This window comes from Mesoplodon mirus, assembly GCF_964341445.2.
Source record: "Mesoplodon mirus genome assembly, chromosome: 11".
Lineage (NCBI taxonomy): Eukaryota > Metazoa > Chordata > Mammalia > Artiodactyla > Ziphiidae > Mesoplodon > Mesoplodon mirus.
Window position 1 is genome coordinate 59840728 of NC_138987.1, and position 23794 is coordinate 59864521.

At 50.4% G+C, this 23794-nt stretch overlaps 1 protein-coding gene across 1 annotated transcript in view; it reads left to right on the forward strand.

Annotated features, from left to right (window-relative positions):
- The window catches only part of NCKAP1L (NCK associated protein 1 like), a gene marked incomplete at its 5' end in the record, with an annotated part of 45629 nt that extends 38387 nt beyond the window's left edge, over positions 1-7242 (forward strand). Inside the window, 2 exons of the mRNA XM_082636455.1 lie at positions 1767-1856; positions 5829-7242. Coding sequence (XP_082492581.1) covers positions 1767-1856; positions 5829-5960 — 222 coding nt within the window. The 3' untranslated portion in view covers positions 5961-7242. The remainder of the gene's footprint in view (positions 1-1766; positions 1857-5828) is intronic.
- Between the last annotated feature and the right edge of the window lie 16552 nt (positions 7243-23794).

Genomic DNA, 23794 nt, shown 5'->3' on the forward strand with positions numbered 1-23794 from the left:
TATAAGGCCCTTTTCCACTCTAATACTGATAAAAAGTCAAGCTTTTTTCAAATTCTCAAACTTCATTGTAAGTCAGAATCACCTGGAGAATTTCTGATTCAGTGGATTAGAGGTGGGGCTGGAAATTTTGCAATTTCAACAAGTTCCCAGGAAATGTTCGTGCTGCCCATCCTGTGATCTTACTTTGAGAATCGCTGGTCTAGATTTCCAGGGACTGGAACTTACAATCAAGCAGCTGATTTTACTATAAGTTATGTCCAATTTGTTTGAAAAAAATTGTTAAAATTATTTTTAGCCGAAGTTTGACTCCCTGTAGCTATCATTATTATTATTATTATTTTTTTTTTTTTTTTTGGCGGTACGTGGGCCTCTCACTGTTGTGGCCTCTCCCGTTGTGGAGCACAGGCTCCGGACACGCAGGCTCAGTGGCCATGGCTCACGGGCCCAGCCACTCCGTGGCATATGGGATCCTCCCGGACCGGGGCACGAACCCGCGTCCCCCGCATCGGCAGGTGGGCTCTCAACCACTGCGCCACCAGGGAAGCCCTAGCTATCATTATTGATCTAAGTTTTGCCTCTGGAAAATCACAGAATAAGTAATCTCTTTCCTTTGTTCAAAGAGGCCCCAGAGCTTCCCATTCTAAATACTCCGTGGAGGAATCCCATCCATACACTTCTGAAACATGGTCCAGTACCCACTGCCTGCTTGAGCATTCTCAGCAATAGGGAGCTTATTCTTTTGCAAAGCCTGGTCCTGATTGAAAAACTGGGTCCTTATCTATCTCCTTTTAGGAGGAAACAGTAGATCATATGCTCTAGGGAATCAATCACACTCTTGTCCTGAGAAGTACATGTCAGGGACTTGGAAGCTTAGTGAGAGGGTCTCTATTTAAACTGGGACAACAGGCCACACAAAATGGGCTCTGAGCATCTTGGATAGAAAGAGGATTCACACCAGATCTCTAAGATGGGGTGACAAGGGAATCACCCCCCCGCCTTTCCCCTTTTACCCTCTTTGTTTGCTAAATACAGGTAACCTGGGCCTGGGATGCAGTTAGTGACATACCTTTCTCCCTCTTTGGTCTGTTGGGGGCCTGAAGGTGAACGAAGAGGACAGCCATTCGGGAGTTGACAGGAGGAGAATACCAAGAGCACTGTGTCTGAATCAGAGGCCCAGCTCTGTCTCTGGTCGGGTGGGGAGTCAGCTGCAAACAGTCGGATGACAGTGGTGTCTGGAGGCCGCCTAGGAAAAGAGATTAATCTCCCGGCATACAATATTACCTGCCTCTGCTGCAGGTTCTTTCTTCGCCCCTTGCAGCCTCTCCTCCAGCATCCCCAGCAACCTCCTGTTGTCTGCACTGGCTAGTTTAGAGGCAGTGTGCATCTCTGAAACCTCTGGGATTTGCCGCTTGCCCACCCTGAGCCTCCAGGAACATCCCGGCACTTCTTAACTCACCTCCTGATCTTTTGTTGACTTCTGTAGTCTGAGGCTGTCCTACCCTGACCATAAAATCTGCTTCCTGGGCTTCCCTGGTGGCGCAGTGGTTGAGAGTCCGCCTGCTGATGCAGGGGACATGGGTTCGTGCCCCGGTCCGGGAGGATCCCACATGCCGTGGAGCGGCTGGGCCCGTGAGCCATGGCTGCTGAGCCTGCGTGTCTGGAGCCTGTGCTCCACAACGGGAGAGGCCACAACAGTGAGAGGCCCGCGTACCGCAAAAAAAAAAAAAAAAAAAAAATCTGCTTCCTTACAAATTCTTCCCTTACAGGTAGCTTCTGTCAGCCTCCTGCAGCTGGGCCAGGAGACTGACAAGCTTAAAACCAGAAATCGGGAATCCATTTCTCTGCTCATGCGCTTGGTATGTATCTGGTATAAGTTGGTGTTTGAGGAAGGGCCAGAAGGAGGTTCCTCTTCAGGGTCCTTGGCTCCCAGCCATTGTTATCACCCAAAAGCATTAACTAAGAACTTAATTCTGCCTGAGGAGGCCTAGGCCTTACGTTCTGGCGAACATTCTAGACTTGTCCTGTGATCCCAAGGTAGTAGAGACTTCGAGGACTTCTCTGCAGGACAGGGTCCTCCCAGCCCCTAGCTAACTGGGCCCCTTTCCCTGCAGTGTTCTTGAGTCTGACATGGTGGGGCAGCTGTGTCCCTCATCCATAACTGTCTGTCCAGTACATGTTTGGTTTTACTTGACCACTTCCTACCGCTGTACTTCTTGTCCTTAAGAGTACCACGAAGAAGGTGCTGAGTAGCACACAGCTGAACTGGGGGAGGGGGAGGGGGGCTCAGAGGAGGGATGGGATTTTAGCTGAAAAGCTGTAAGGCAGGGAGCCAGGTGGGCCATGAATCAGACAGCTCCTGCTGTCTGTTCTGTCTTCCCAAGCTGTGGCCTTTCCCCTACTTTGGCAGAAAGTTCTGGGAACTCTGACCCAGTTAACTTTTAAAAAATCTTTTCCTCTTGACCCTGTTTCCCTCTTCAACACGCTTACTCTTTTGCTCTAAAGTTTGATTCCCTCGGTTAGTGCTGCACTTAGACGTGGACAGGAGGGGCTCCTGTCTGGGGCCCTGGGTTTAAGTGGGCCCCCACTGGCCTACAGGAAGAGGACATGCCCACCTGGGGCCTGTGCCCCACCTTGAAGCCCCCACTAAAGATTTCTAGGGCCTCAGAATTCTCTGCTAAGCAGCTCCAGCCCACTTGTAGGGCTTGGGCTGAGCTTCTTCAAGTCCATCCTACCGAGGCAGACTGTGCTCTAGAGCCCACGGAATGTATGGCTGGAGTTTAGATGTGCAGACAGGAAGTTTATGTGTGTATACAGATCCCCCAGACTGGGGGTGGGAGGAGAAGGGGGCCAGGCTGGAGGCTGATTCCCTCTCTTCCCCCTATCCTGGTGCAGAACTCTGAGGGGTCTAAGAATTCTTGATTCAAACCTGTCTTCCATGAAATCGTAAAGGTACACTCAGCCCTCCATATCCACAGGTTCTCAGACATGGATTCAACCAATCGTGGATTGAAAATATTAAAAAAAATATTCCAGGAAGTTCTATAAAGCAAAACTTGAGTTTGCCCACACCAGCAACTATTTAAGCATTTACACTGTATTTACAATGGTTTATGCAGCATTTACATTGTATTAGGTATTATAAGTAATCTAGAGGTGATTTAAGTATATGGGAAGATATTGTAGGTTATATGCAAATACTATGCCATTTTATATAAGTAACTTGGGCATCTACAGATTCTGGTATCTGAATCCCCTGAATTAGTTCCAGGGGTGGTCCTAGAACAAACCCCCTGCCAGTACCCCATGAATACTGAGAGACGACTACATATTGCAAAGGTCACAAGGAAGAATAGTTTGTCTGATTTATTTAGTCATATGATATATGGGCTTCCATTTGTACTCTTGGCCAGGCTGACAAATATTAGGGGCAGGCAAGCCTGGGACTCCCTCTGGGTCTCCTTCTTTAAATACACAGGCATTGAGTGGTATCTGTGTCTCAGTTTCTCCAGCTTGAAAAAGGCCTAGGTTGGGCTGATTAAGGATTATGATGGAGAAGAGAAGAGAATGGACCTGAGGGGGCAGGGGTGAGGTGAGGGGTGAGAAGGCACAGGAGGCAAAGGAGGGCAGAGGGAAGGCAAGTGTAGTATGCTAGGTAGAGCACAGTCTTCAGAGCAGCGGGACCTAGGGCAAGTTAATTAACCTTTCTGAGACTGATTCTTCAGCCATGAAAGTGGGCAATTATCCTTATGATAGAGGGGCAAGGATTCATGAGACGGTATATATAAAAGTGCCTAGTACATAAGAGAGGCTAAATAAATGTTAGTCCCCTCTCTCCGCTGCTTCGTTTAGTTTCTGGATGATTTAGGCACGCCTGTTCATTCCCTTGGGCAGTTTTCACCTCTGTGAGGTTGGAGGTGATGCTGTATTGCCGCTCAGTGCTATCTCCTCCCACTGCTTTGCGTCCCACCCTCCCCCCGCCCCAAAGTGTGGGAAGCTGTCTGCCCCTTACGGCATCACAGGCCTGCAGAGTGGCTGGAACAGAGCTAGGACCAGGCACTTTTTGTAGGAGGGAAGAGACAGAGGGCCAAGCTGCTGCAAAGTAATTTAAATGCAAATGGTTCCACAGAAAAATTGGAAATGACTGAAGGGAAGGAGCTGTATTTTGAGTTAAGAGGCTACTCATGTAGCCCCAAATCCTGGGCCGGCACTTCTCTCTGTGGGGTCTTTCTGTCTTGGCTGCCAAGCCTGGGCAGTACCCATCCCCACTACTGTCAGATTGTTCCTGGCTTGGGTGTCCCGGGGGAAGGAATGACTCTGTCATAGGCTCATGGAATCTTAGATGTTGGAACCAGATCAGATGCTGGCAGTTAGTCCAGTCCTCACAATTCATAGGTGAGAGGGAGGGAAAGATGACATCCAAGGTCTCCCCCAGAATACATGGGCAGATTTGGGACTAGAACCCATTTCTTGGCCTTCACTCTAGGGCTGATTTGGGACTAGAACCCATTTCTTGGCCTTCACTCTAGGGCTGCTTCCACTACCATGAATTTCCTCCAGTTAGGAGCCCTGGGATTTTCTGTGCTTAATAGAGTGGAGAATAGAAGTCTTGGGCAAGTGGGTCTTCTTGAAGCCACCACTCATTTCCCTGTACCCAAGGGTCATGTCCTGGAAAAGAGATCCTATCTCTCTCCTGGCTTAAGTTTTGAAAGTCTTGTGTGTAGCAAGAAATTCTTTCTGTCATCCAACCCAAGATCAGAGCTACAGTTTTACAGGCAGATTTCCTTTCCTTCAGCCTGTGGTGTCTGCTTTTCTGAGGCTGTTGTGTGTATTGTGTGTGCATGGTTTGAGAATTGCAGTATCTTACAAATTTTAAAACTTGAAAGGGCTGCAGGGAGAGAAACGTGTTAGAGGAGAGACGGTAGATTCTCTTCCCTGAGTGAATTTTCAGGACTTGAAACACCAGACATATTGGGAAGGCCCATCTGTGTGAACTGCCAGAGGATATGGGACACTTCTCTCCAGAGTGTGTTTTTAGTCCCACAACCTCTTGGGTGAGGAGAGTACCAAAGGAAAGACACCCTGTTCCTTCCTTAGGGAAGGGGGCCCTCTGGCCCAACACTAGGCTTGTTCCTTCCTTAGGGAAGGGGGCCCTCTGGCCCAACGCTAGGCTGTGCTGCTCTTCTGCTAATATCTCCCTGCCCCGCTTCCCTCTGTCTTACCCAGGTATCTCCATCTATCATTCTGCTTGGCTCTGTGGGCTGCAGGGATTACCGCGGCACACAGGCTTCTAATTAAACTAATTAATCATGCCTGCTCCTTTATGCAGCATCCTTACTGTTCCCCAAGCACTGTACTAAGGGAGGGAGGAGACTGAGGCCCAGCACAAGAGGACCCTTGTGGATTCCAGACCCCTCTTTCTTGGCCTGTAGTGGTAATTGTTTCTTTCTCTGCAGAGCTTTGTCGTTAGCTCTTTTATCCATCCTTACCTGCATCTGTGCTGCCCTCCCACGTATGATTTAGCATCCAGAATGGGAATGGGAGTTTTTCCGTTGCTAGAGAAGTGATTCTTTCCTGCTTTCTTCTTCTGAGCCCTTTATATAACCCTGAGGAGGGGCACAGAGGCCATTATAATGGAGCTGAAGAGGCCACATTGCTTTCCTAGAGTGGAATGAAGTGTGGGAGGAATGGGGGGAGAGTGCCTTGGGAACCCCATTCACTTGTAACTCTAAGCACCCCAGAGGGCCCAGGGAACTGAATGAAGAGGAAAGGGTGTCACTGAGGTATGCCCTACCTGGGGTCCTCATCTATCTTGGCCCTTTCTCTTCCAGGTGGTGGAGGAATCCTCCTTCCTGACTCTGGACATGCTGGAGTCCTGTTTCCCATATGTCCTGCTTCGAAATGCCTATCGGGAGGTATCCCGGGCCTTCCACCTGAACCGAGTGTCGGCCAGTACCCACTGAAGGGCCCCTTGGACCTACCTCAGCCCATGCTGCACTGGAAACTGTGGCTATTTTCTCAAAGGGTGGGAATGGGGTGAAGTCAGAGTTGGTGAAGAGGAATATGGGGGAACAGCCCAGGGCTGAGATATCATAGAGAAGTGGGGCCCACTGGGGCGGGGAATGGAGGATTTTTTTATGGAAAAAAGTTAGGGGATTGGGGCCACGGGTATGAATTTTTACAATGAAAAAAACTTGACACACAAGTATGTTTTCTATCTTCTGGGGACTAGAGCTTGAGCTCTGACTGGCATGGGTCTCTTCGACCTTCATCACTATTCCAGGATAATGATGGCGGGCAGAGATGATCAATCATCATATTAAACTATGATGAGCCTGTAATCCTCCCACTGGAGCTGCTTTTATCTCCTGCACATTCATTAGGACGATTATCTCCTCTCTTCCTTTTCCAAATGTGTTCAGCAAGCGTTCAGCCTGCCCCTACTGCAAAGTAGTAGCCAAGGAACCCCTTTTTCCCTTGTGGGAGCTCTTGTAGGAGCCGTGAGTCTCTTCCTCTGCTTCCAGCTGTGCAGCCTGCAGGAACAATGAGGACGTGCTCTTGAGAGGTTTTCATTGCCCCAAACCCCCCCTCACCTGCCCTACCACACCTTGTAGGTAACCAGTTAAGTCCTCTCATCTGTTTAACTTTAACCCCTCCTGCTTTTCCTGGACATCGCCACAACCCAGAGCAGAAGGTCAGTCTAGATTAACTGTAGGTCACCAGTGTCATGTGAATCTCCGTCACATAGCGTTTGGGGGTGTCCTCCCCCGTTTGGAGGGACTAACAACCCAAATCCCCTTGTCATCCTGGGTGCAGCTGTTGCTCCAGGCAGGGATTGCTCTTCTAGATCTTAAATTTCATAGACCTCATTAGGTTACAGGGCCCTGAGAGTAGGTATACTTGAGGGAGTACAAGCTGTTTCCGCTTAGCCCTTTTCTGCACTAATTAGAATTTCAAGTGTCACAAAGCCCAGGGCATTCAAGATAGCACTAAACTAGGTTTAGTTAACTCCGTGGCAGGAAACAGCGGCCCCCATCCAGCACTTCTGTGCACCCAGTGCCAGGGAGGACTGGAGCAACAGATCATATATGTCACAAGTCTAGAGTGGTTGGAATGGGCAAATATAATGAACTAATTGATTAATTAGGGTCATGTCTATACTTCCATGATAAAAGGGAAGCGATTTTTGGTTTTCAGCAAATCCATCGGAGTTCATTAAAGCTATTTGTTAGCTATTTTTAGATATTTGTGTGTTTGATCTTTATTTCTCGAGACCCAGGCTTAGTCAATATGCATTAAACTTGGCAGCCATAATCAATACACAAGTTTTTCTTAGCAACAGTTGTCTACTCTTTAGGATAGAAGCATCAGAGGGTCCTGCTTCGTGCGTCAGTGAATTGTCCTTCTGTGCTATGGAAAGGACATTACGTTCCAAGGAGTGATTCGGGGTCAGGCCTACTGAGACTGACGGCAAAGTTGATGAGGAAGAGAAAGCTCAGAAATATCTGAGCAACTACCCTTACCCTCTTATATCTCTGCTGGGATCTTCTCGTTGAGGAGCTGGGAGATCCTTTTTCCATATACATGTGGAATCGCTAAGAGGAGCCTCCCAGAGGACAGCAAGACGTTGCTGCAGGGGAATAGAGGGTAGACATAATCACTTTTTAAAAAAATTAAAATATTTATTGAGATAGTTAATCCACATGCACTCGTAAGAAATAATACAGAGTGATCCTGTGTACCTTTACCAGTTTTCCTCAAAGGTAACATCTTGCAAAACTATACTATGCCATCATAACCAGGACTTTTTTTTCATGTTTACATCTTTTTTTTAATCACAAGTTGCCAACAGCACTTTATCAATCCCAATACTCGTTTCATTGTGTGTATTTAGCTCTGTACAGCTTTATCACATGTAGGTTCATGCATCCGCCACCATGGTCAAGACACAGGACAGTTTTATCACTGCAAGAACCCCCTCAGGGACTTCGCTTGTGGCCCAGTGGTTAAGAATCTGCCCTCCAATGCAGGGGACGCGGGTTCAATCCCTGCTCGGGGAACTAAGATCCCACATGCCACGGGGCAACTAAGCCCATGCACTCTAGAGCCCGCACACCACAACTAGAGAGCCTGTGTGCCACAACTACTGAGCCCCACGTGCCACAGCAAGAGAGAAGCCCACACACCGCAAAGAAGAGCCCACGCGCCACAACTAAGACCCGATGCAGCCAAATAAATAAATAAATATTAAAGAAGAGAACCCCTCATTTTGTTCTTTTATGTCCCTCCTGTAACCCCCTTCCCCTTCCCTAAATCCTGGCAACACAAATCTGTCCTCCTTTTCTAAAGGAGGACAGCAAGACAAGTTGCTGCAGGGGAATAGAGGGTAGACATAAGATGTGTAATAATGACATAATATCTTTTTATAAACATATAATCACACACACACACTTCTCTACCACATAAAATTTTTCAAAGTGCTCTCACATCCTTAAGACAATTCTGCAAGGTAGCCAGGGAAGGCTTCCCTATTTCAGGCCAGTAAGCAGATTCAGAGATGTTAAATGACTTAATGAAGGTCACATGTTTAGCAGTACATCTGGAACTGGGACCCAAATATGACATTCAGTCCTAGACTTTTCTACCTGCCCCGACTGCCTCTTCATCAGGGAATCCAGAGACCCTAGAATGAGCAAAAACAGGAGAAGGTGAGGACATATGGACTTTACCATCTGAAACAAAAGGTGACTGTCTAGAGGTGAAGGACAGATGAGGTAATAGGACCCATTGGCATTTTAGGCAGTTTACTTCCTTGGCCAGGAGGGTCTCTGACCTCTTACAGTCTGGGATGCAATCAGCGATGAACTGCTTTCTCCTCTCAGATCCCCAGCTCGCTTTAGTTAGGTCTAAAAGGAACTGCAGAATGAATATCAAGGAGAAATTCTGACCCCGATTGTTTTGTCTCACAGGCAGAGAGTAGGTTCTAGCCTCAGCGTTTTCATCAGTGCAGTGTTTTCATTAAAATCTCCATTAACTTGTTTGCAGCAATGAGATAGAATTATCCCTCCCACCAGACCTGGGGCGAGATGCTTGCAGAGGAGCTCCCCGTTCCTTTGGGCAGTAAAAACAGTGCTTCCCCCACTACGCTGTTCAGTCCAGTGGGTGGGTGAGGGCAGCCTTAAAGTGCGGGGGGCCAGGGCCTGGCCGAGGGGATCTCACCCTTTGGCACTTTGCCTGGGAGGAAAAGAACAAATGTGGTTTGCGCATGGGGACCCAGAAGGGAAGGAGGTCCCCGCTAGGGACAAGACTTCCCTAACCTTAGATCCTCTTGCCTAGATCACTTCTCCTCCAACAAAGTTTGACTTTGAGAAGAAGCTGGCACCTGGTTGAGATGCACTCACGCGGTTGGGGGACGCGTGTTCTTCCAGTCCTCCACCCCACAGGGCCTCCTGCTCCTCCTAAGTACCTGTCATCAAAGGAGATGAGGATGAATCCCCCCTCAGCCCCCACACCTCGATGAGTTGTCAAGTCCTCTCCCTCCCACCTAAATAGGAAGCAGGAGCAGCAGGCCAGGGTGCAGGCTGAGGAAGTCAGAAGTTAACTTGAGCTGAGTTTGCAGCTCTGGAGAGATTGAGGAGCAGGCTTTTCTCTTGTCACTTTGGAGGGAGAGGATTGTGAGGCTGCCCCTTTAAATAGCATTCCTGTAGGAGGCAGATCACATCCAGCCGTCACCGCCACCCGCTGCCAAAGCATCGGTTTTTTTTTTTTTTTTTTGGTCTCTATCAAACTCAAAGCTTGTCGGCTGGGGTTAGGGGAGTGAGGAGGCAGGGTCTCTGGGGCAGAGGCAGTTTGGAAGCTGAAAAAGAGAGGGATGAGGTTGGGCAGAAGGGGCCTGGGAAAGCTGGGGGTGGAGGACAAGGGGAAAAGACAGGGAGAGAAGAACGGTGGTGGTCTTTTGAGCTTATGAATGCAGCAGACATACCCTGTTCTTACCTCTGTAGAGGTAGGGTAAGGCAGAAATGGGATTGGATTAAAACAAGAGGGATGAGGTTGAGGTTAAATGCCAGGACCGGGGATAAAGAAAGAGAAAGAGAGCCACAGAACAGAAAAGCACTAGAAACAGTTTAGGAGACTTGGCCCTGGCTTTGTCACTGACTCTGTGGGACCACATAATTTTTCTGGGCTTAGTTTCTCATTTGTTAAATGGATGGGGTGAGACTACATGGACTCTGAAGTATCTTTCATGAATAATTTGTGTGTGTGTGTGTGTGTGTGTGTGTGTGTGTGTGTGTGTGTGTGTGTGTGAGTGAATTTTCCTTTTCTTAAACTGGGTTAGGACTTGGGGGCCTGAGAGGGCAGGGATGGGATATGCCCCTGTGTTGACAAGAAACGTTGAGAGATCCCTCGGGAAGTACATCTCCTGCCTCTTTCCCACCTCTTCTACTTGAAATACCTGCCTAATTTGGAGAGCTCCTTAGCTCTAATCCTAATTTCCTAATTAAATCTCTTTAGCTGTAATCTTATTTTGCAGTTCTTTTGAATGATAGTTTCCAGGACTTCCCTGGTGGCGCAGTGGTTAAGAATCCGCCTGCCAATGCAGGGGACATGGGTTTGAGCCCTGGTCCGGGAAGATCCCACGTGCTGCGGAGCAACTAAGCCTGTGTGCCACAGCCACTGAGCCTGTGCTCTAGAGCCCATGAGCCACAACTGCTGAGCCCACGAGCCACAACTACTGAAGCCTGCACGCCTAGAGGACATGCTCCGCAACAAGAGAAGCCACCACAATGAGAAGCCCGTGCACCGCAACAAAGAGTAGCCCCCGCTTGCCACAATTAGAGAAAGCCTGCGCACAGCAACAAAGACCCCTAATGCAGCCAAAAATAAATTTAAAAAAAAAGAATTATGGTTTCCAGCCCATTCTTTTTCAGTTGATAAGGAAGGTGATTGCTCTCAAGTTTTGAGAGCTGGATTGTGTAGGAGTTAGACTCGGATCTCAGAGGCATCTATGTCTTGGCTGGGACAGTTCCACTGGCCAGGAGGGGAAACAGTGTGTGCTGAAGTTAGATGGACAGAGAGGCTGAAGTCTCAGTATTCTTTCTGCTTTTTTCTGCATCTCTGACTTTGCTCTCTCCTTCTGCCTCTGTATTTCCTGGGAGCTGGTTCTGCTGATACTTCTCTGTCCTGTCAGGTCTGAAGGCCTGACCTAACCTAATTGCCTAGAAGGCAATCATTTTATGTTGGGACTCTTCACGCTGCCTCTTCTGTTCTTTTCTCCTCCATTGCTTGGGATGAGGGGAGCTTCCACCCGATATTTAGAATGGAGTACATATCTTTTCCTTATCACCCCTCCTTCCAACCTCCAGAGTTCTTGAAATTAAAACTCCCATTCTGGGATCATGGATTCGTTAGTGAATACATCTCCACTTTCTGTTTATATAGGATTTTCCCCAATGCCAAAGTAGGTGGTCATTAAGGAGGAGAAGTTTAAGGAATCCTAAGGTGGTTCCTGCCAGAGTTCCAGGTAGGACTCAATTTGGTGGAAGAGGCTTTGCCCTGTTACAAGTCTTGAGTTCAAATTCCAGATCATACATTCTACAGATGTTTTAAGCAGCTAAACTGTTTTGTGTTGGGCCCTTAGCCATTAGATTTCTTTCACAGAAGACAGAATAAGAGGAAATAAACTGGAAAGCTACAGCAGGGGTTGAGATGAGATAGGAATGATTTCCTGGCCCTTATGGAGTTATCTATAGCCAAATGAAGATGGGGTGCGGCCTGCTCTTGTGAATTCTCTCTGGAAAGCTTTCAGTTTAGGAGAAACTCCCACCCGCCAGGTGGGTAGTTAGAGGCCCCAGGGGGAAGGCCACATGATGCGTGCGTGTCAGCAAGACCGCGCTAAGGGAACGGGGGCAGAGGTGTGGGATACCGTGGCCACTCAGAGCAGACGCTGGAGTTCTCACCTCAAAGTCAGGACCACACATGCGAGGGTCTGGTCTGGGGCTGGGTTCTTGTGGTGGGTGGCCTCACTCAGCGGGTGCCCAGGACCCCAGGCAGAGAGCTGTGGACTCGTCCCCGACCCCTCCTTCACGCCTGGGACGCACCAGCGGCTCTGAAACGGCACGCACTCACACAGAAACTCAAAACACACACCCAGGGAACCCACAGCACCGCCCAGAGCGAAGTCCTGCCGCCCGCCGCCTGCACTGCGCTCCGTGAACACGCACTCACATCCACCCGCGTGGGGCACACGCAGCCTCCCGCACCCGGCGCCAGCGTGCGTGCACTCGCCTTTGGGCGCTGCCGGCTGTGTGTGCCCCAGGCTGCCAAGCGTTCCTTTGGGAGGGGGAGGAGAGGCTGCGAGGAGTGAGAGACGAGCGCGCAGGCAGAGAAGGGAGGGGGGAAAGGGAGGGGAAGCCGGCCCGGGGAGGAGGAGAGAGGCGAGGAGGCGGCTCCGGCAGCGCGCGGCGGCGGCGGCGGCGGCGGCGGCGGCGGCGGCGCGGAGGGCTTGGACTGGGAGCCCAGAGCTCGGCTGGGCAGCGGGAGAGGAGGAGCCTCAGGAACTGCAGCTCTGCCAGCTAGGGCCGAGCCTAGAGACACCGGCCTGGCTGGTCCCCGCCAGCCGCAGGTGGGAAGGGGCTGGGATGGAGGGCGCGGGTCTCCCGGCTAGCGGCTGAGGCTGAGCCGCGGGGCTGTCTCCTTCCTCTGTTCCGTAGACAGAGGCTGAGCATGGAGCTGTCCCCCCCCAGCCCTCCCGAGATGCTGCAGTCGGATTGCCCGTCAGACCTGGAGCTGAAGTCAGCCCCCAGCAAGAAGATGTGGATTAAGCTTCGGTCTCTGTAAGTCCCCGGGCAGGGGAGTTGGGGGAAGGGATCTTAGGGAGCCTGGAAAGGCGGGGGAGAGCCGGGGCCGGGCCGGTGGATTCTCTCGGGCACACATGTTGGCAGGTGAGAGGAAATAAGCTGCCCTGACACGCGTGGCCAGACCACATGTGCAAGGCATGTGCGGAGCAAGCCGGCTGGTTGGAGCGGGTTTAGGAGTTGCAGAGCTAACGATGTGCCTGCGGACCCCCCGGGTGACACATGCAGCGCAGAGAGGCGGCACAATATTTGCGGTGTGGCAGGGCCGCGGACGGGCAGCATTCGCGAGGTGCCAGGCCGACTCACACGTATCCATGTGCAGGGGTGTGCAGATGTGAGACACATCACATGTGTGTGCATGACTGTCCCAGGGTCACAGAGATGTGTGTAGAGTGATTGCACACAGATGCAGATCTACTGCATGGGGATACTTGTGCTAACCTGTGGGTTATATGTATCTCGACTGGGATTGGTGGTTTCCGCCTCCTGCATCCAACGGGGGGGGTGGGGAGGGAGGGGATGGGCGGGGGCGGGGCACCCCATTACCTGAGCTGCTCACCTCTCTGCATATTAATAATGGGGGACCCATCTGGGATCTAGAGAAGGGGTGGAACCCCGACCTGGGATCTGGAGGAGGAGGGGTGGAGCCCCTACCTGGGAGCTGGGGTGGTGGTGAAGAGAGATTTGTTGACAGGGGCAAGGTAACTGTCAAAGCCTATTTGTTGCTGTAGGGTCTCCCAAGGATCTCCAAGCACATTTAGGCATCTTATTGTTGCAGGAAGAGGGCATGTGGGGAGGAATAAATGGGAAAGGGGAGGACTCCGTTGTCCCATACTCCAGTTTCAGGGAGGGAAAGGAACTTTTCTTCCTGCTCATCAGAGAAGGAGAGTATTGAGTCAAAGACAAGCCGTGCATCATGTTTATCTCCCTGTCAGCTGCCATCGGGTCATCTCCGCAGTCTGTTGATTCTTAACTAGAGCTAGGGAAGTGCTCCTCTCCCTGCTAAGACTGTCCATGGCCCTAGGAAAGAGGCTGCAGATGTTTGGTGAGGAAATACAGGAAACACAGCCTCCAAACCCAGTTCCTCACCAGCATTCTCAATGGTGAGCGCTGAAGCTTTTCATTTCTGGGCTCCGGCAGAGGGAGAGATGGGGGTAGAATATGGATAGATGTTTATGATTGTGTTTTTTAAAAAGCCTTCACCTGTGGTGATAAGATGACGCCTTTATATTGGGCCCGTGGGTCTGATTTACACACTGGCTGCTTAGAGAGGCCTTAGGGAGAATGGAGGCATAGTGGGCAACGAATGTGCCATAGTGGAATCCAAATATGCTTCTCGGTCCCCTCCTTTGCTGTCTCTGACCAATGCAACTTGCGGGCTCCATGAAGTGCAGCCTTGGAATGAGGTTCTGGGATGAAGAAATGGAAAACCAGATTGAACTGATTTTTGTTGGGAGGAGCACTGGGTGATTCTTGACGGAAAACACTGCTCTGTGAACAGGAACTAAGCTGGGAAGGACAGGTAGGGAAGCGGTCAAAAGGTAAGAAGCGTCCACAGGGTCTCTAAGTGGCAGAATTCAAGGTGTCCTAGGATGCTTCCCCACAGCACTGGTGGCCCGTCGTGTACTTCCCCGGCCTCTGTTCCAGGTAAGGGATGCTGCAAATGAGCAGGTTCTACCATTTCACTCTCTCCCACACCTTGCTAACCACAGGTCTTTTCTGGAAGCAAATTGCTATTTCTTCCTTTAGTGTGAGAAGTGGTCAATGGCAAGAGAAGAGGACCCTCACAAGGAGGCACTGAAACCCAGGGGAAGAAGGGCGTAGAGGCAGCTGCCCCTACAGAGTGTGTTGGCTGAGATGTCCTTACAGGAGATCACTGTGGACAAGGATCACTAATCTTATTGGTGAGACTGTTCTGGTCTTCACTCACTTCAGCAATCTGGTCCTTAAGAGTGCTAGCTGCATGTAATAACTTACCCAGAAAAGTACCATCTCCTCAATGTTAATTACCAGGAATAGATTCCCAGTCTCACGTTTTCAAAGCAGAGGCAGATCTTGATATCAAGTTAGATCCCAAGTTGATAGCTTACTAGATTTGGCCCTGTTTGAATATTGGGCAGGGGGTGTGTGCTTTGCCAATCAGATGAAGGGACATAAAAGGATTTAGGACTTTTGCTGGGTAGGAGAGGGAAACAACTCTCAGGGTCGAGTGCTTTCTGAAGAGGTGAGCAAAGAGGACATTTCTTCCTTTAAATGGAAATAGAACCCTCACCCTCACCCCTAGTCACCACTGTCCCCAAATAGGCCTGGGTGGGAAGGGGCTATTTAGTCTGGAAATAGGTAGATGGACGTGATTATCTCAGGACTAGACACTGAACAGAAATGAAGACAGATGGACTATATAGATTCCCATGCTCAACATATCCTATCTCCCCCACCCCTATGACCCTTTTAATTTCTAATCTGGGACATCAAGATTCTCTTTAGGGAACCTGGGCCTGGTGTTTTTTCCTCTGGTTAAAAAAACCCATAGGAATATAATTGTCCAGGGCAATTTCTTCTTGGGAAGGGCATCCAGGAATTCTGTTTCCCGTACTAGCACTCTGCCAAAGCTAAATTCAGAATCTGGAGCATATTAGCTGGAGAGTCTCCAGTGTGGGATTTCACCTCTACCTAGCAGGAAGATTTTCCTACCTAAGCAGACTAATAGGCTGAGGCATGAGAGAGGCTGAGACAGGCAGTTCAGGGATGATGGGTTGGCCAGATGAGTTTCAGCATCTTTAACCTTAAGATGGAGGACTGGACTTGCCTGCCCACCCTTCTCTGAGACCAGAGGGCCTTGAGGAGTGTGGGGAAGGGCCAGTAGAAGTTGAAAGGGTTTTCGGTGTCTTTTGTGAAACAAGAAAAGCTATGAGCAGAGATTGGTTTGCCATCCTTAGCTCATTCATTCATTTAACAACTATTAACTGAGTGCCCCCTGTGGGGCAGGTGATGTGCTGGATGCTGGGGATATAGTGGTGGACAAAACGGACTCAGTCCCTGATTCTGTGGAGCTTGTAATATGGATCAACTCCAACAGATGGAGTGGAGGGTAGAGAAAGCCTCCTGCTCCTCGTTTTGCCACACCCATCCAAGTGGTAAAATTCAACCATTCTGGTATCTGCCTCATATTTTCCTTTGGGGGGGGTTACCTACACAGGAAGAGCACATATATGATTTCTCTCTCTCCCTCTCCCAGGATAGTACAAGCATCACTCTCTTCTCTCTGCTCCAGTTCCTCCTGGAATTTTACAGACAGAACTTCCCTTTTCCTTGGGATAGTATAGACACAATCCCTTTCTCTTCTCCTTTCTCCACATGGTGTACACTCAGGCTCCCATGGTCTAGACCCAATGTCCTAAGCTGTGGTTCAAGGTCATTTCAGGGGACCTGGAGCAAAGACCCAGTTGGGGATTATTTTTGCCCATCTTTGTTTCATCAGAGTCTAGTGTGGGACTCAGAACATAATAGGCACTCAAAAATTGCTCTTAGGGCCTCCCTGGTGGCGCAGTGGTTGAGAGTCCGCCTGCCGATGCAGGGGATACAGGTTCGTGCCCCGGTCTGGGAGGATCCCATATGCCGCGGAGCGGCTGGGCCCGTGAGCCATGGCCGCTGGGCCTGCGCGTCCGGAGCCTGTGCTCCGCAACGGGAGAGGCCACAACAGTGAGAGGCCCGCATACCGCAAAAAGAAAAAAAAAAAATTGCTCTTAAATAAAGGAATGAACAAATGAATTAATGAATATACCTGTATATGTCACAGAGCCCAGTTCCGTCTCTGATTCTGTGCTGCGTGTATTCCTGTGTGTAGGGGGTGAGGGGAGTAGGCATGGGGATGGAAGAAAGGGAGAGGTTGTTTTTGTTGTTGCTTTTAGAGGGTGATGTTCAAAAGGTGTGGTCCCCTCTTTTGAGGACCTCAGACCAGAGCCTGGAACTGAAGGAGTTACAGAGAAGATACAGAAACAATCTGGATATATGAACGAGATATATCAGGATGAAATTGTGAATGCCTGACGTGTATACATATGAATCTGGGTAAAGGTTGATGTGAGTGACAAGGACATTTGGTGGAGTGTGAGCTCCATGACGATGTCTGTTTTTATGTTTATAAATGGCATGTGTGATAATAAATATGTTGGGATAATAAACACGCGCTTACCTGAATACCTGAAATTGTCCTATGTATGAATGAGATGATGTACATGTGTACGTGAGTGTGTGTATAGGTAATGGGATAATATGTATGTGTGATCTGGTGTATGTGTTTGTGACACACCCAAATTTTGGACAATCTGGGGAGGTCAAATGCACAGGAGGAAGAAGCCCAGGGACTGGACTGGGTGCCTCACTGATTTATCCCACCTTTTGTCTTCATTTTGTATATGCCCCGTGGACTGACCTTCTGTGGCTCTTACCAGTTTTGAAAACTGTGCTGCTGTCCTTTCTCTGCATATGGCTGTGGAGCTGCCATGAAGACTGCAGGATAAACTGGCTCCCCGGACCTCTGGAGAAAAAGGAGCATCATTTCTCCCAGGCCTTGGCAGGAATGATTTTTAGTGCCTTCCTCCCTGGATTGGCCCTTCTTCCTTTATATTCAACCATGGCAAAGGGAATCTCTCCTCCCTGGGTTTTATATCCCCCTCTATTGTCTTGAATGAGGCAGCTATTGCCCCCACCAACTTTGTCTTGAATGAGGCATCTCTCGATGGTAGAGGGTGGAAAAACACCTGCAGTAAGATGAGGGGGAGGTGCAGAGATACGGGAACTCAAATTTAGACCAAGGGGAGAACTTCACAAACCTCTGGTCAGAACAGGTGGCTGGAGGGGACCGGGGACCAGAGTGGTGGCAGTGGAAGAGCAGAGGGAATATCGGGAGACTTGAGCTTGAGTTCTTGTTTCCACTCTGCCAAGTATTAGCTGCATGATCTTGAAGTCACATAATTTCTGCATCTCTGTTCTTTATTTGGTAGCGTCCATATGAAAGTGGCTGTTAAATGATAAAGTCTGAAGTTCTTTCAGCATGGGAGAGCTTGCTGTGTGAAGAGGCAGCGGGATGGGAATAAATGGGTGGCCATTGGCTTGGATGGGGAGAAAATAAAGACTCAAGAGGCAGGAATATGAATGACTTAATAGGTTTGAGTCCTGGTGTCTGGGACCTGATTTGGAAGAGTCTTGCTGATGAGCGGTTGTCTGGAGGGGGTGAGGCAGGTGACTGAGCTTAGAGAATAGAAGGCTGGGTTGGGTGGGAAGAGGGCTGTCCCACAAAGGGTGTGGGCCCCTGAGGTCAAAAGAAAAGAGAGAAACTTACTCCTTGTCATCTCTTTCCGGACTGGTCAAACTAGAAGTGGATGGAGCAATTTTAAGTTTTGGTGGGTGTGGGCAGCCTAGGGACTGTGTTGGTGAATTCCGTGAGCATTGGAGGAATTCCCCTCTGGCATTTATCCTAAGTCTCTAGGCCTGGGGGTGATATGACCAGGTATGACACATCCTATTCTAGAGAATCTCTTACCCTTAGAACCCAAAAGCACTCTGCTTGCCCGGGAGCCCCAGGAGGCCGGTTAAAAAAGACAGAGGAGATCCCAGTTTGAGGTTGCCACTTAACACTTTTGCCAGGAGGAGGGTGAAGTAGGTTGGGGATGATGCTATGGGACTGGAAGGCCAGGTGACAGACTCAGGAAGCTTGGATGTCTCTAGACCCTTTCCACCTGCCCCCAGTCCAGGGAGCTCCTGAAGTCAATGCAGTGAGGGGTTGTGTCTCATCTTCTCTTTATTTTTTTGGCGATTCCCATCAGATTGGGATGGAGGAGCCGGGAACCTTGAAACAGATCTTTCCTTCTTTTTTGAGTCTTTACGGGGATCATCAAGGATTTGTTTGCAGCTTCTCTGCTCCCTCTGCTTTCCTCTTCTTTGATTCTTCCTGCAGCCTTTCCTCTATCCCCTTCCCTCCTTTGTTCCCATCTCTTTCTGGTTTCTCTTTCTCTGCTGGGCTCTATTTTGCTCTCCTCTCTTGTCCCTCTTCCTCTCTCTCTTGGTCAGGAGCGAGGACCACCACCCCCCCCGCCCCCCCCCCCAGCTTCCCCAGGCTCAGGTGTTGTTGCGGTGATTGTGGTGATGGTTCAGGGCAAGTTTGCTGCAGGCACCCTTTGGGGCCGCCTGATGAGCCCAGCCTCAACTCCTGTATTCTGCAAGGCCTTTCTTTTGCCATCTCAGTGACCTCATCCTCCCAGCTCCTCTGGGGAGGAAGCCGGGTAATTGCCTTTGGATCTCACGGGGCTGATTTTCGCAGGTATGGAAGTTGAGTAGCTATTTTCCAACTCTCTTCAGGACAGCAGCAGAGAAAGGGGGACAGAACCAGGGCAGCAGGTGGGCTGCAGGTGAGACCACTGGGAGACTGGTCTCCCAGTTGTTATGTAATGAGATTGTCCCCTAAGGGAGGAAGACTTAATGGTCTGCGAGAACTGGGGGAGAATCCTGGGAATAGTGAGTGGGGCAAAGATGGGACTTGTGGGGGAAGAAGGTCTACTGAGAAGGGAAAAGGAGAAAAGCGAGTTGTGATCCATTCGTTGCAGGAAGGTCCCTCGTGCCAGTGCTCTTGCCCCTCTGTCTCCCATGTCCCCAGTCCTGCAGCTGCTCCTCTCCCCTCAGTTCCAGTGGCATCTTCTCGCTCTCTGGGAAGAAAACAGCAGGTTAGGATATGACTTCAGCATCCCAGACCTGGCAGAGGTCCACTGAGGGAGCTGGGATGGGGTTTTGGTGGAGAAGCAGGCTTGGGGGAGAAAGGGCACATCCAGGGAGAGGCCTGGGGGCTCAGGGCTGGGAGATAAGCTAGAAAGGGGGGTACTCAGGTGGCACTGTTGGATCCAGCCAGGCCCCCAGGTCAGTTGATTCCTCAGCTGCAATGAGAAGTCAGACTTGCAAATAATTACAGTGGCTGCAGTGGGATTAGCCTGCCAGCTGGCATTGGCACCATTTAGGTTGGGAAGGGAGCTTGGCTTCCAGGGGGCTTAATGACTCTCTGGCAGGCAGGACCTGGGGACCAGAGAAGCTTCTTTCCTTCCTATTCCTTGGCTTCTCTGCTCCCCTGTTTATCATCTCTTGATCATCTAACTTGGCACCATCCGCCTAGTTCTCTCCTCTGCGCCCACCTTGTTTGGAAACTTCTCGGGGCCTGGGTTGAGTGAGCACACATGCCAACAGTATTATCAGGCTCCCTAAACCCCAACCGTCTCTCTACAAGCAGTAGCTTTAGAAATTCCAATCTGAAAGAAACATAATAAATCAAGTTGCACCAGACTCACCCCAAAGACGTCTTTGTCCTGCCCATTCTCTTCCTTTCTGTTCTTCTTTGACATGCCAAGAAAATGCTGTTGTTTTCATTGCAGCGAGATGGACTGAAGATAGATATGCAAGAGAACTTCCTGGAAAGTTCATGGAGGTTAGAATGTAACCTTCCTATGGTAAAGAAGAAAGCCACCCTCCTCCTTTAAAGCATCAGGTTAGGGCTAAGTTGGGGGAAGCAGTGAGCCAGTCAGAAAGATAAACTCCAACCAGGGACCCGAGACCCAGGCACCCTACTTCCCTAGTGCTTCCAACCCAGGCAGTGACTCTGAGAACCATAATGTGTTACAGAGGGGGAAACTGATGCCCAGAAACAGTTGGTGAGGTGGGGGACAGGGCTGAGACCAGACTCAAATGCTGCTGATTCACAGTCTAGAGCTGCTCCCATCACACTGGCAGTCAGTACCTTGCCAAGCTTCCAACTCACTCTCCCAACCCAGGCCCCCTTCAACGTCTGTCAGGTCCCCTGGAAGCAGGACATCTGCTGGGAACATCTGTTGGGACGTGGTTTGGAGGGCCGGTGGGGTGATCCTCGCGCAGGAGGTTAATGAGTAGAATTAAATAGTGCAGGGAGGGCGAAGAGGAGTGAGCAAGTGAGCCAGAGACGGAGTTCTCCTGGGTGGGGTCCTGGGAGCCTCCTCTCTGGCTACCCTTCCCCTGACCTTCTTGCCGACCCCTCCTATTTCCTCCGTCTTTCAAGGGCTGAAGCCTGAGGGAGACATGACTCATTTGTGTGCTGCGAAGGCAGCTGGGGTATCTGGGTTCTTATTAGGCTGGCCTAAGGCTCCAGCTGCTTAGATTACCCCTGCCTCAGCTGATCTGAGCTGTGCTGGGCTGTTGCTAGGAACACCTGTGAGAAAGGGCTTCCGGTCAGGAGGCGGAGGGGGGAGTTGCCTTCAGACACACGTGGGGTGTGAGCCGACAACTCCCCCTCTTCTTCAGTGTTTCCCAGACCTTCTTCAGCAGCACTTTTCAAGTGTCCTTTCTTTCCTTCCCTGCCCCCTTAATACCTCCTGCCCCTCTCCCTCATCTCCCTCCACTCGCCTGGCTCCTGTCCTTCCCCCACTACCCACCAGCCTTCCCCAGGCCCTGCCCAATTCTCCCTCGACCCTCCCTCCATCCAGCTCCTCTGTCCAGTACCTGGAGATCTCTCACCACCGCTGCCATGTCAACCTGAGGCCTGTCGCCTCCCGGGATGGTACCCCAGCTCTGTCACCAGGGGGGCTATTTTTATCTCTGGAGCCACCCCCGCCACTGTGCCCAGCCAGCTGCCAGAACTGGGGCTGCCTGTATAGCAGTGGGAAGCCAGGGGAGTGAGGGGAGCGGCACTGCTTGGGTAAGGTGGGGATCTGGTTGTTCCTGGTCTCTGGAGCTCCATGCTCTGCATGTCCCCAGCTTCCGCTTCCGCTGCTTCCCTGGTCCCTGGAATAAGGAGCCGGGGAGGAGACCCAGACATCTGGAATGGTGGTGGCGGGGAGACTGGGCTTTTCCACATCAGGGGCCCTGGGTACAAGGGTGGGCACGGGGGACTTTGTTCATGGAGGAGTTGTAATGAACCTTGCTGAACTAACTAAAATAAAAACTAAATAGTAATCTTTTGCATTTATGCATCACTTTATAGTTCCCAGGGTGCTCTCATAAGACCTCATTTGATCCTTGTGAGAATTCTATGAAGCGTGTACTTACCCATTTTACAGCAAGGAAACTGGAGCCCAGGGTGTCTTGTCCAAGGTCACACATAGTGCTAAAGTCCAGGCAAAATCTCCTGATTTTAATTCATATCCTTTTTCTATTGGATTTAGATGATTACCTTGATTTTTTTCAACTTCTGAGATTTTGGAGCCTTTAGATCAGCCAGGTAATCCCTTCCCCAACACCCCTCCACCCACTCCCCCTCACATCCCTCTCCTCTGACGACAGGCAGAGTCTCCTATGCTTTGCTCATCCCCTATTCCAGCTCCTGTTCTTCAGTGCAGGTGGGGAATAGTGGGGATGGACCAGGGAGGGAGGCATTGTAGTTGGGCTCCTTGCTATTTTAAAACTACATTTAAGGGTTGAAGGAAGATTCATGCTGGGATCATCACATCTATGCCCTGCCTCCCATCCAGGGAACAGTCTCCTTAGCTCAGACAGAGGTAGAGCGTGGCATGTGTGTATATGTGTGGGTGAGTGGATACGTGGGAAAAATTTTTTTTCCCAGGAAGGGATGGTGGTTGATCAATATCCTAATTAGGAACAGTTGATAATAGGCTGGGATGAGCATGTACGGCGTGCACGCTGGGATGATGCAGCATCTGTGCACGTGGGGTGATGTGGTAAGCTGTTATTTGTCCAACCATCTTTGGTTCTACTGGGCAAGAGAGCAGAGGGATGGACAAGACATCATCTCTAGAGCTTTTCTAGTCTAAGAAATGTCTACCTTTCAGTAGGATGGTTGAGGTTAGTGCCTACTTGGCTCAGGGGGCTGGGCCTGGAGTCAGGTGAGGGAGGGGAGCTGGCTTGGGTTGGTGTTTGCTGGTGTACCACCTGCCCCCACTCCCACCCCATCTGTATCTCTCCAAGCGAGCTTGTCTACAGAGCAGGCTGCATAACTTGTCCCTCATCCTCTGGGTGGCAGTTCTAGGTCTCTGACTCTGGGTCTAGTTCTTTCTCTCTAAAAACACTACCTAGCGCAGCAGCCGCGCTGCATGGCTACCAGGAGTTCACTAGAACACAATTTTGTAGACGTTTAGCCTGCATTGCTGCTTCTTGCTGCTGCTGAAGCCCACTTCCGCTGGTCCCAGTAATTTCCCAAACTTCATTTGTTTATAAGCCTTCAAGGATATGGCACGGTGACAAGGTATTTTGATTTCTCCCTGCTTTTGGTGGGAGGGGTGCGAGGCGGGGTGTGTGCGGGGGGTGGAGCAAGACTTCCCATCATAAAATCCTGGCTCTTGGCCCGTTTCCTTTCTTTTCTCTTTCTCCTGTCATACTCATCCCCTCTAGTCGCTTTTCCTCATCCCCACGTTACCCCCAGCCCTAAGCCGTAGATTAAGGAGACTAATCGAGCGGAACTCTCTTCACCCGCTGCGTTTGGCTTCACTCCGGCTCTCCCCCTTAGCCCCGCCTCGCCCCTCCGCTGACCAATCGCGACCCCAATGCCCTTGTATTGGTGATGTCACCCCACCGCCAATCCGGACGCGGGTTGGAGCTGTATACGCACATCCACTTCGCGCCGTAGAGCCTGGGTTCTTTTTCTTTCTAACCTGAGCGAGAGCAAAGCCAGGAGGAGAAAGAGGAGTCTTGGTTCCCAGGCACTTTCTAGGCTATCCCATCACTTCTCTTCTGCCTCTGGGCTGGATTGACCTCTCTCCAGTTAATTCACGGTTATTCCCCAGTCCCCGTTTTACAGATGAGGAAACTGGGGCTGGGAGTATTAAAGAAACTTGCCCAGCCTCTCGGTTTCGATGAGCAAGTCCTTCTGACTTTCAGTCACTACTTGGGTGGGGGCTTCCCTCCCTGTTGAGCGGATCTCTGGGCAAGGATCCCCGGATCCCTAGCTTTAGCGAGCCCCTCTCCTGCAGTTCCTA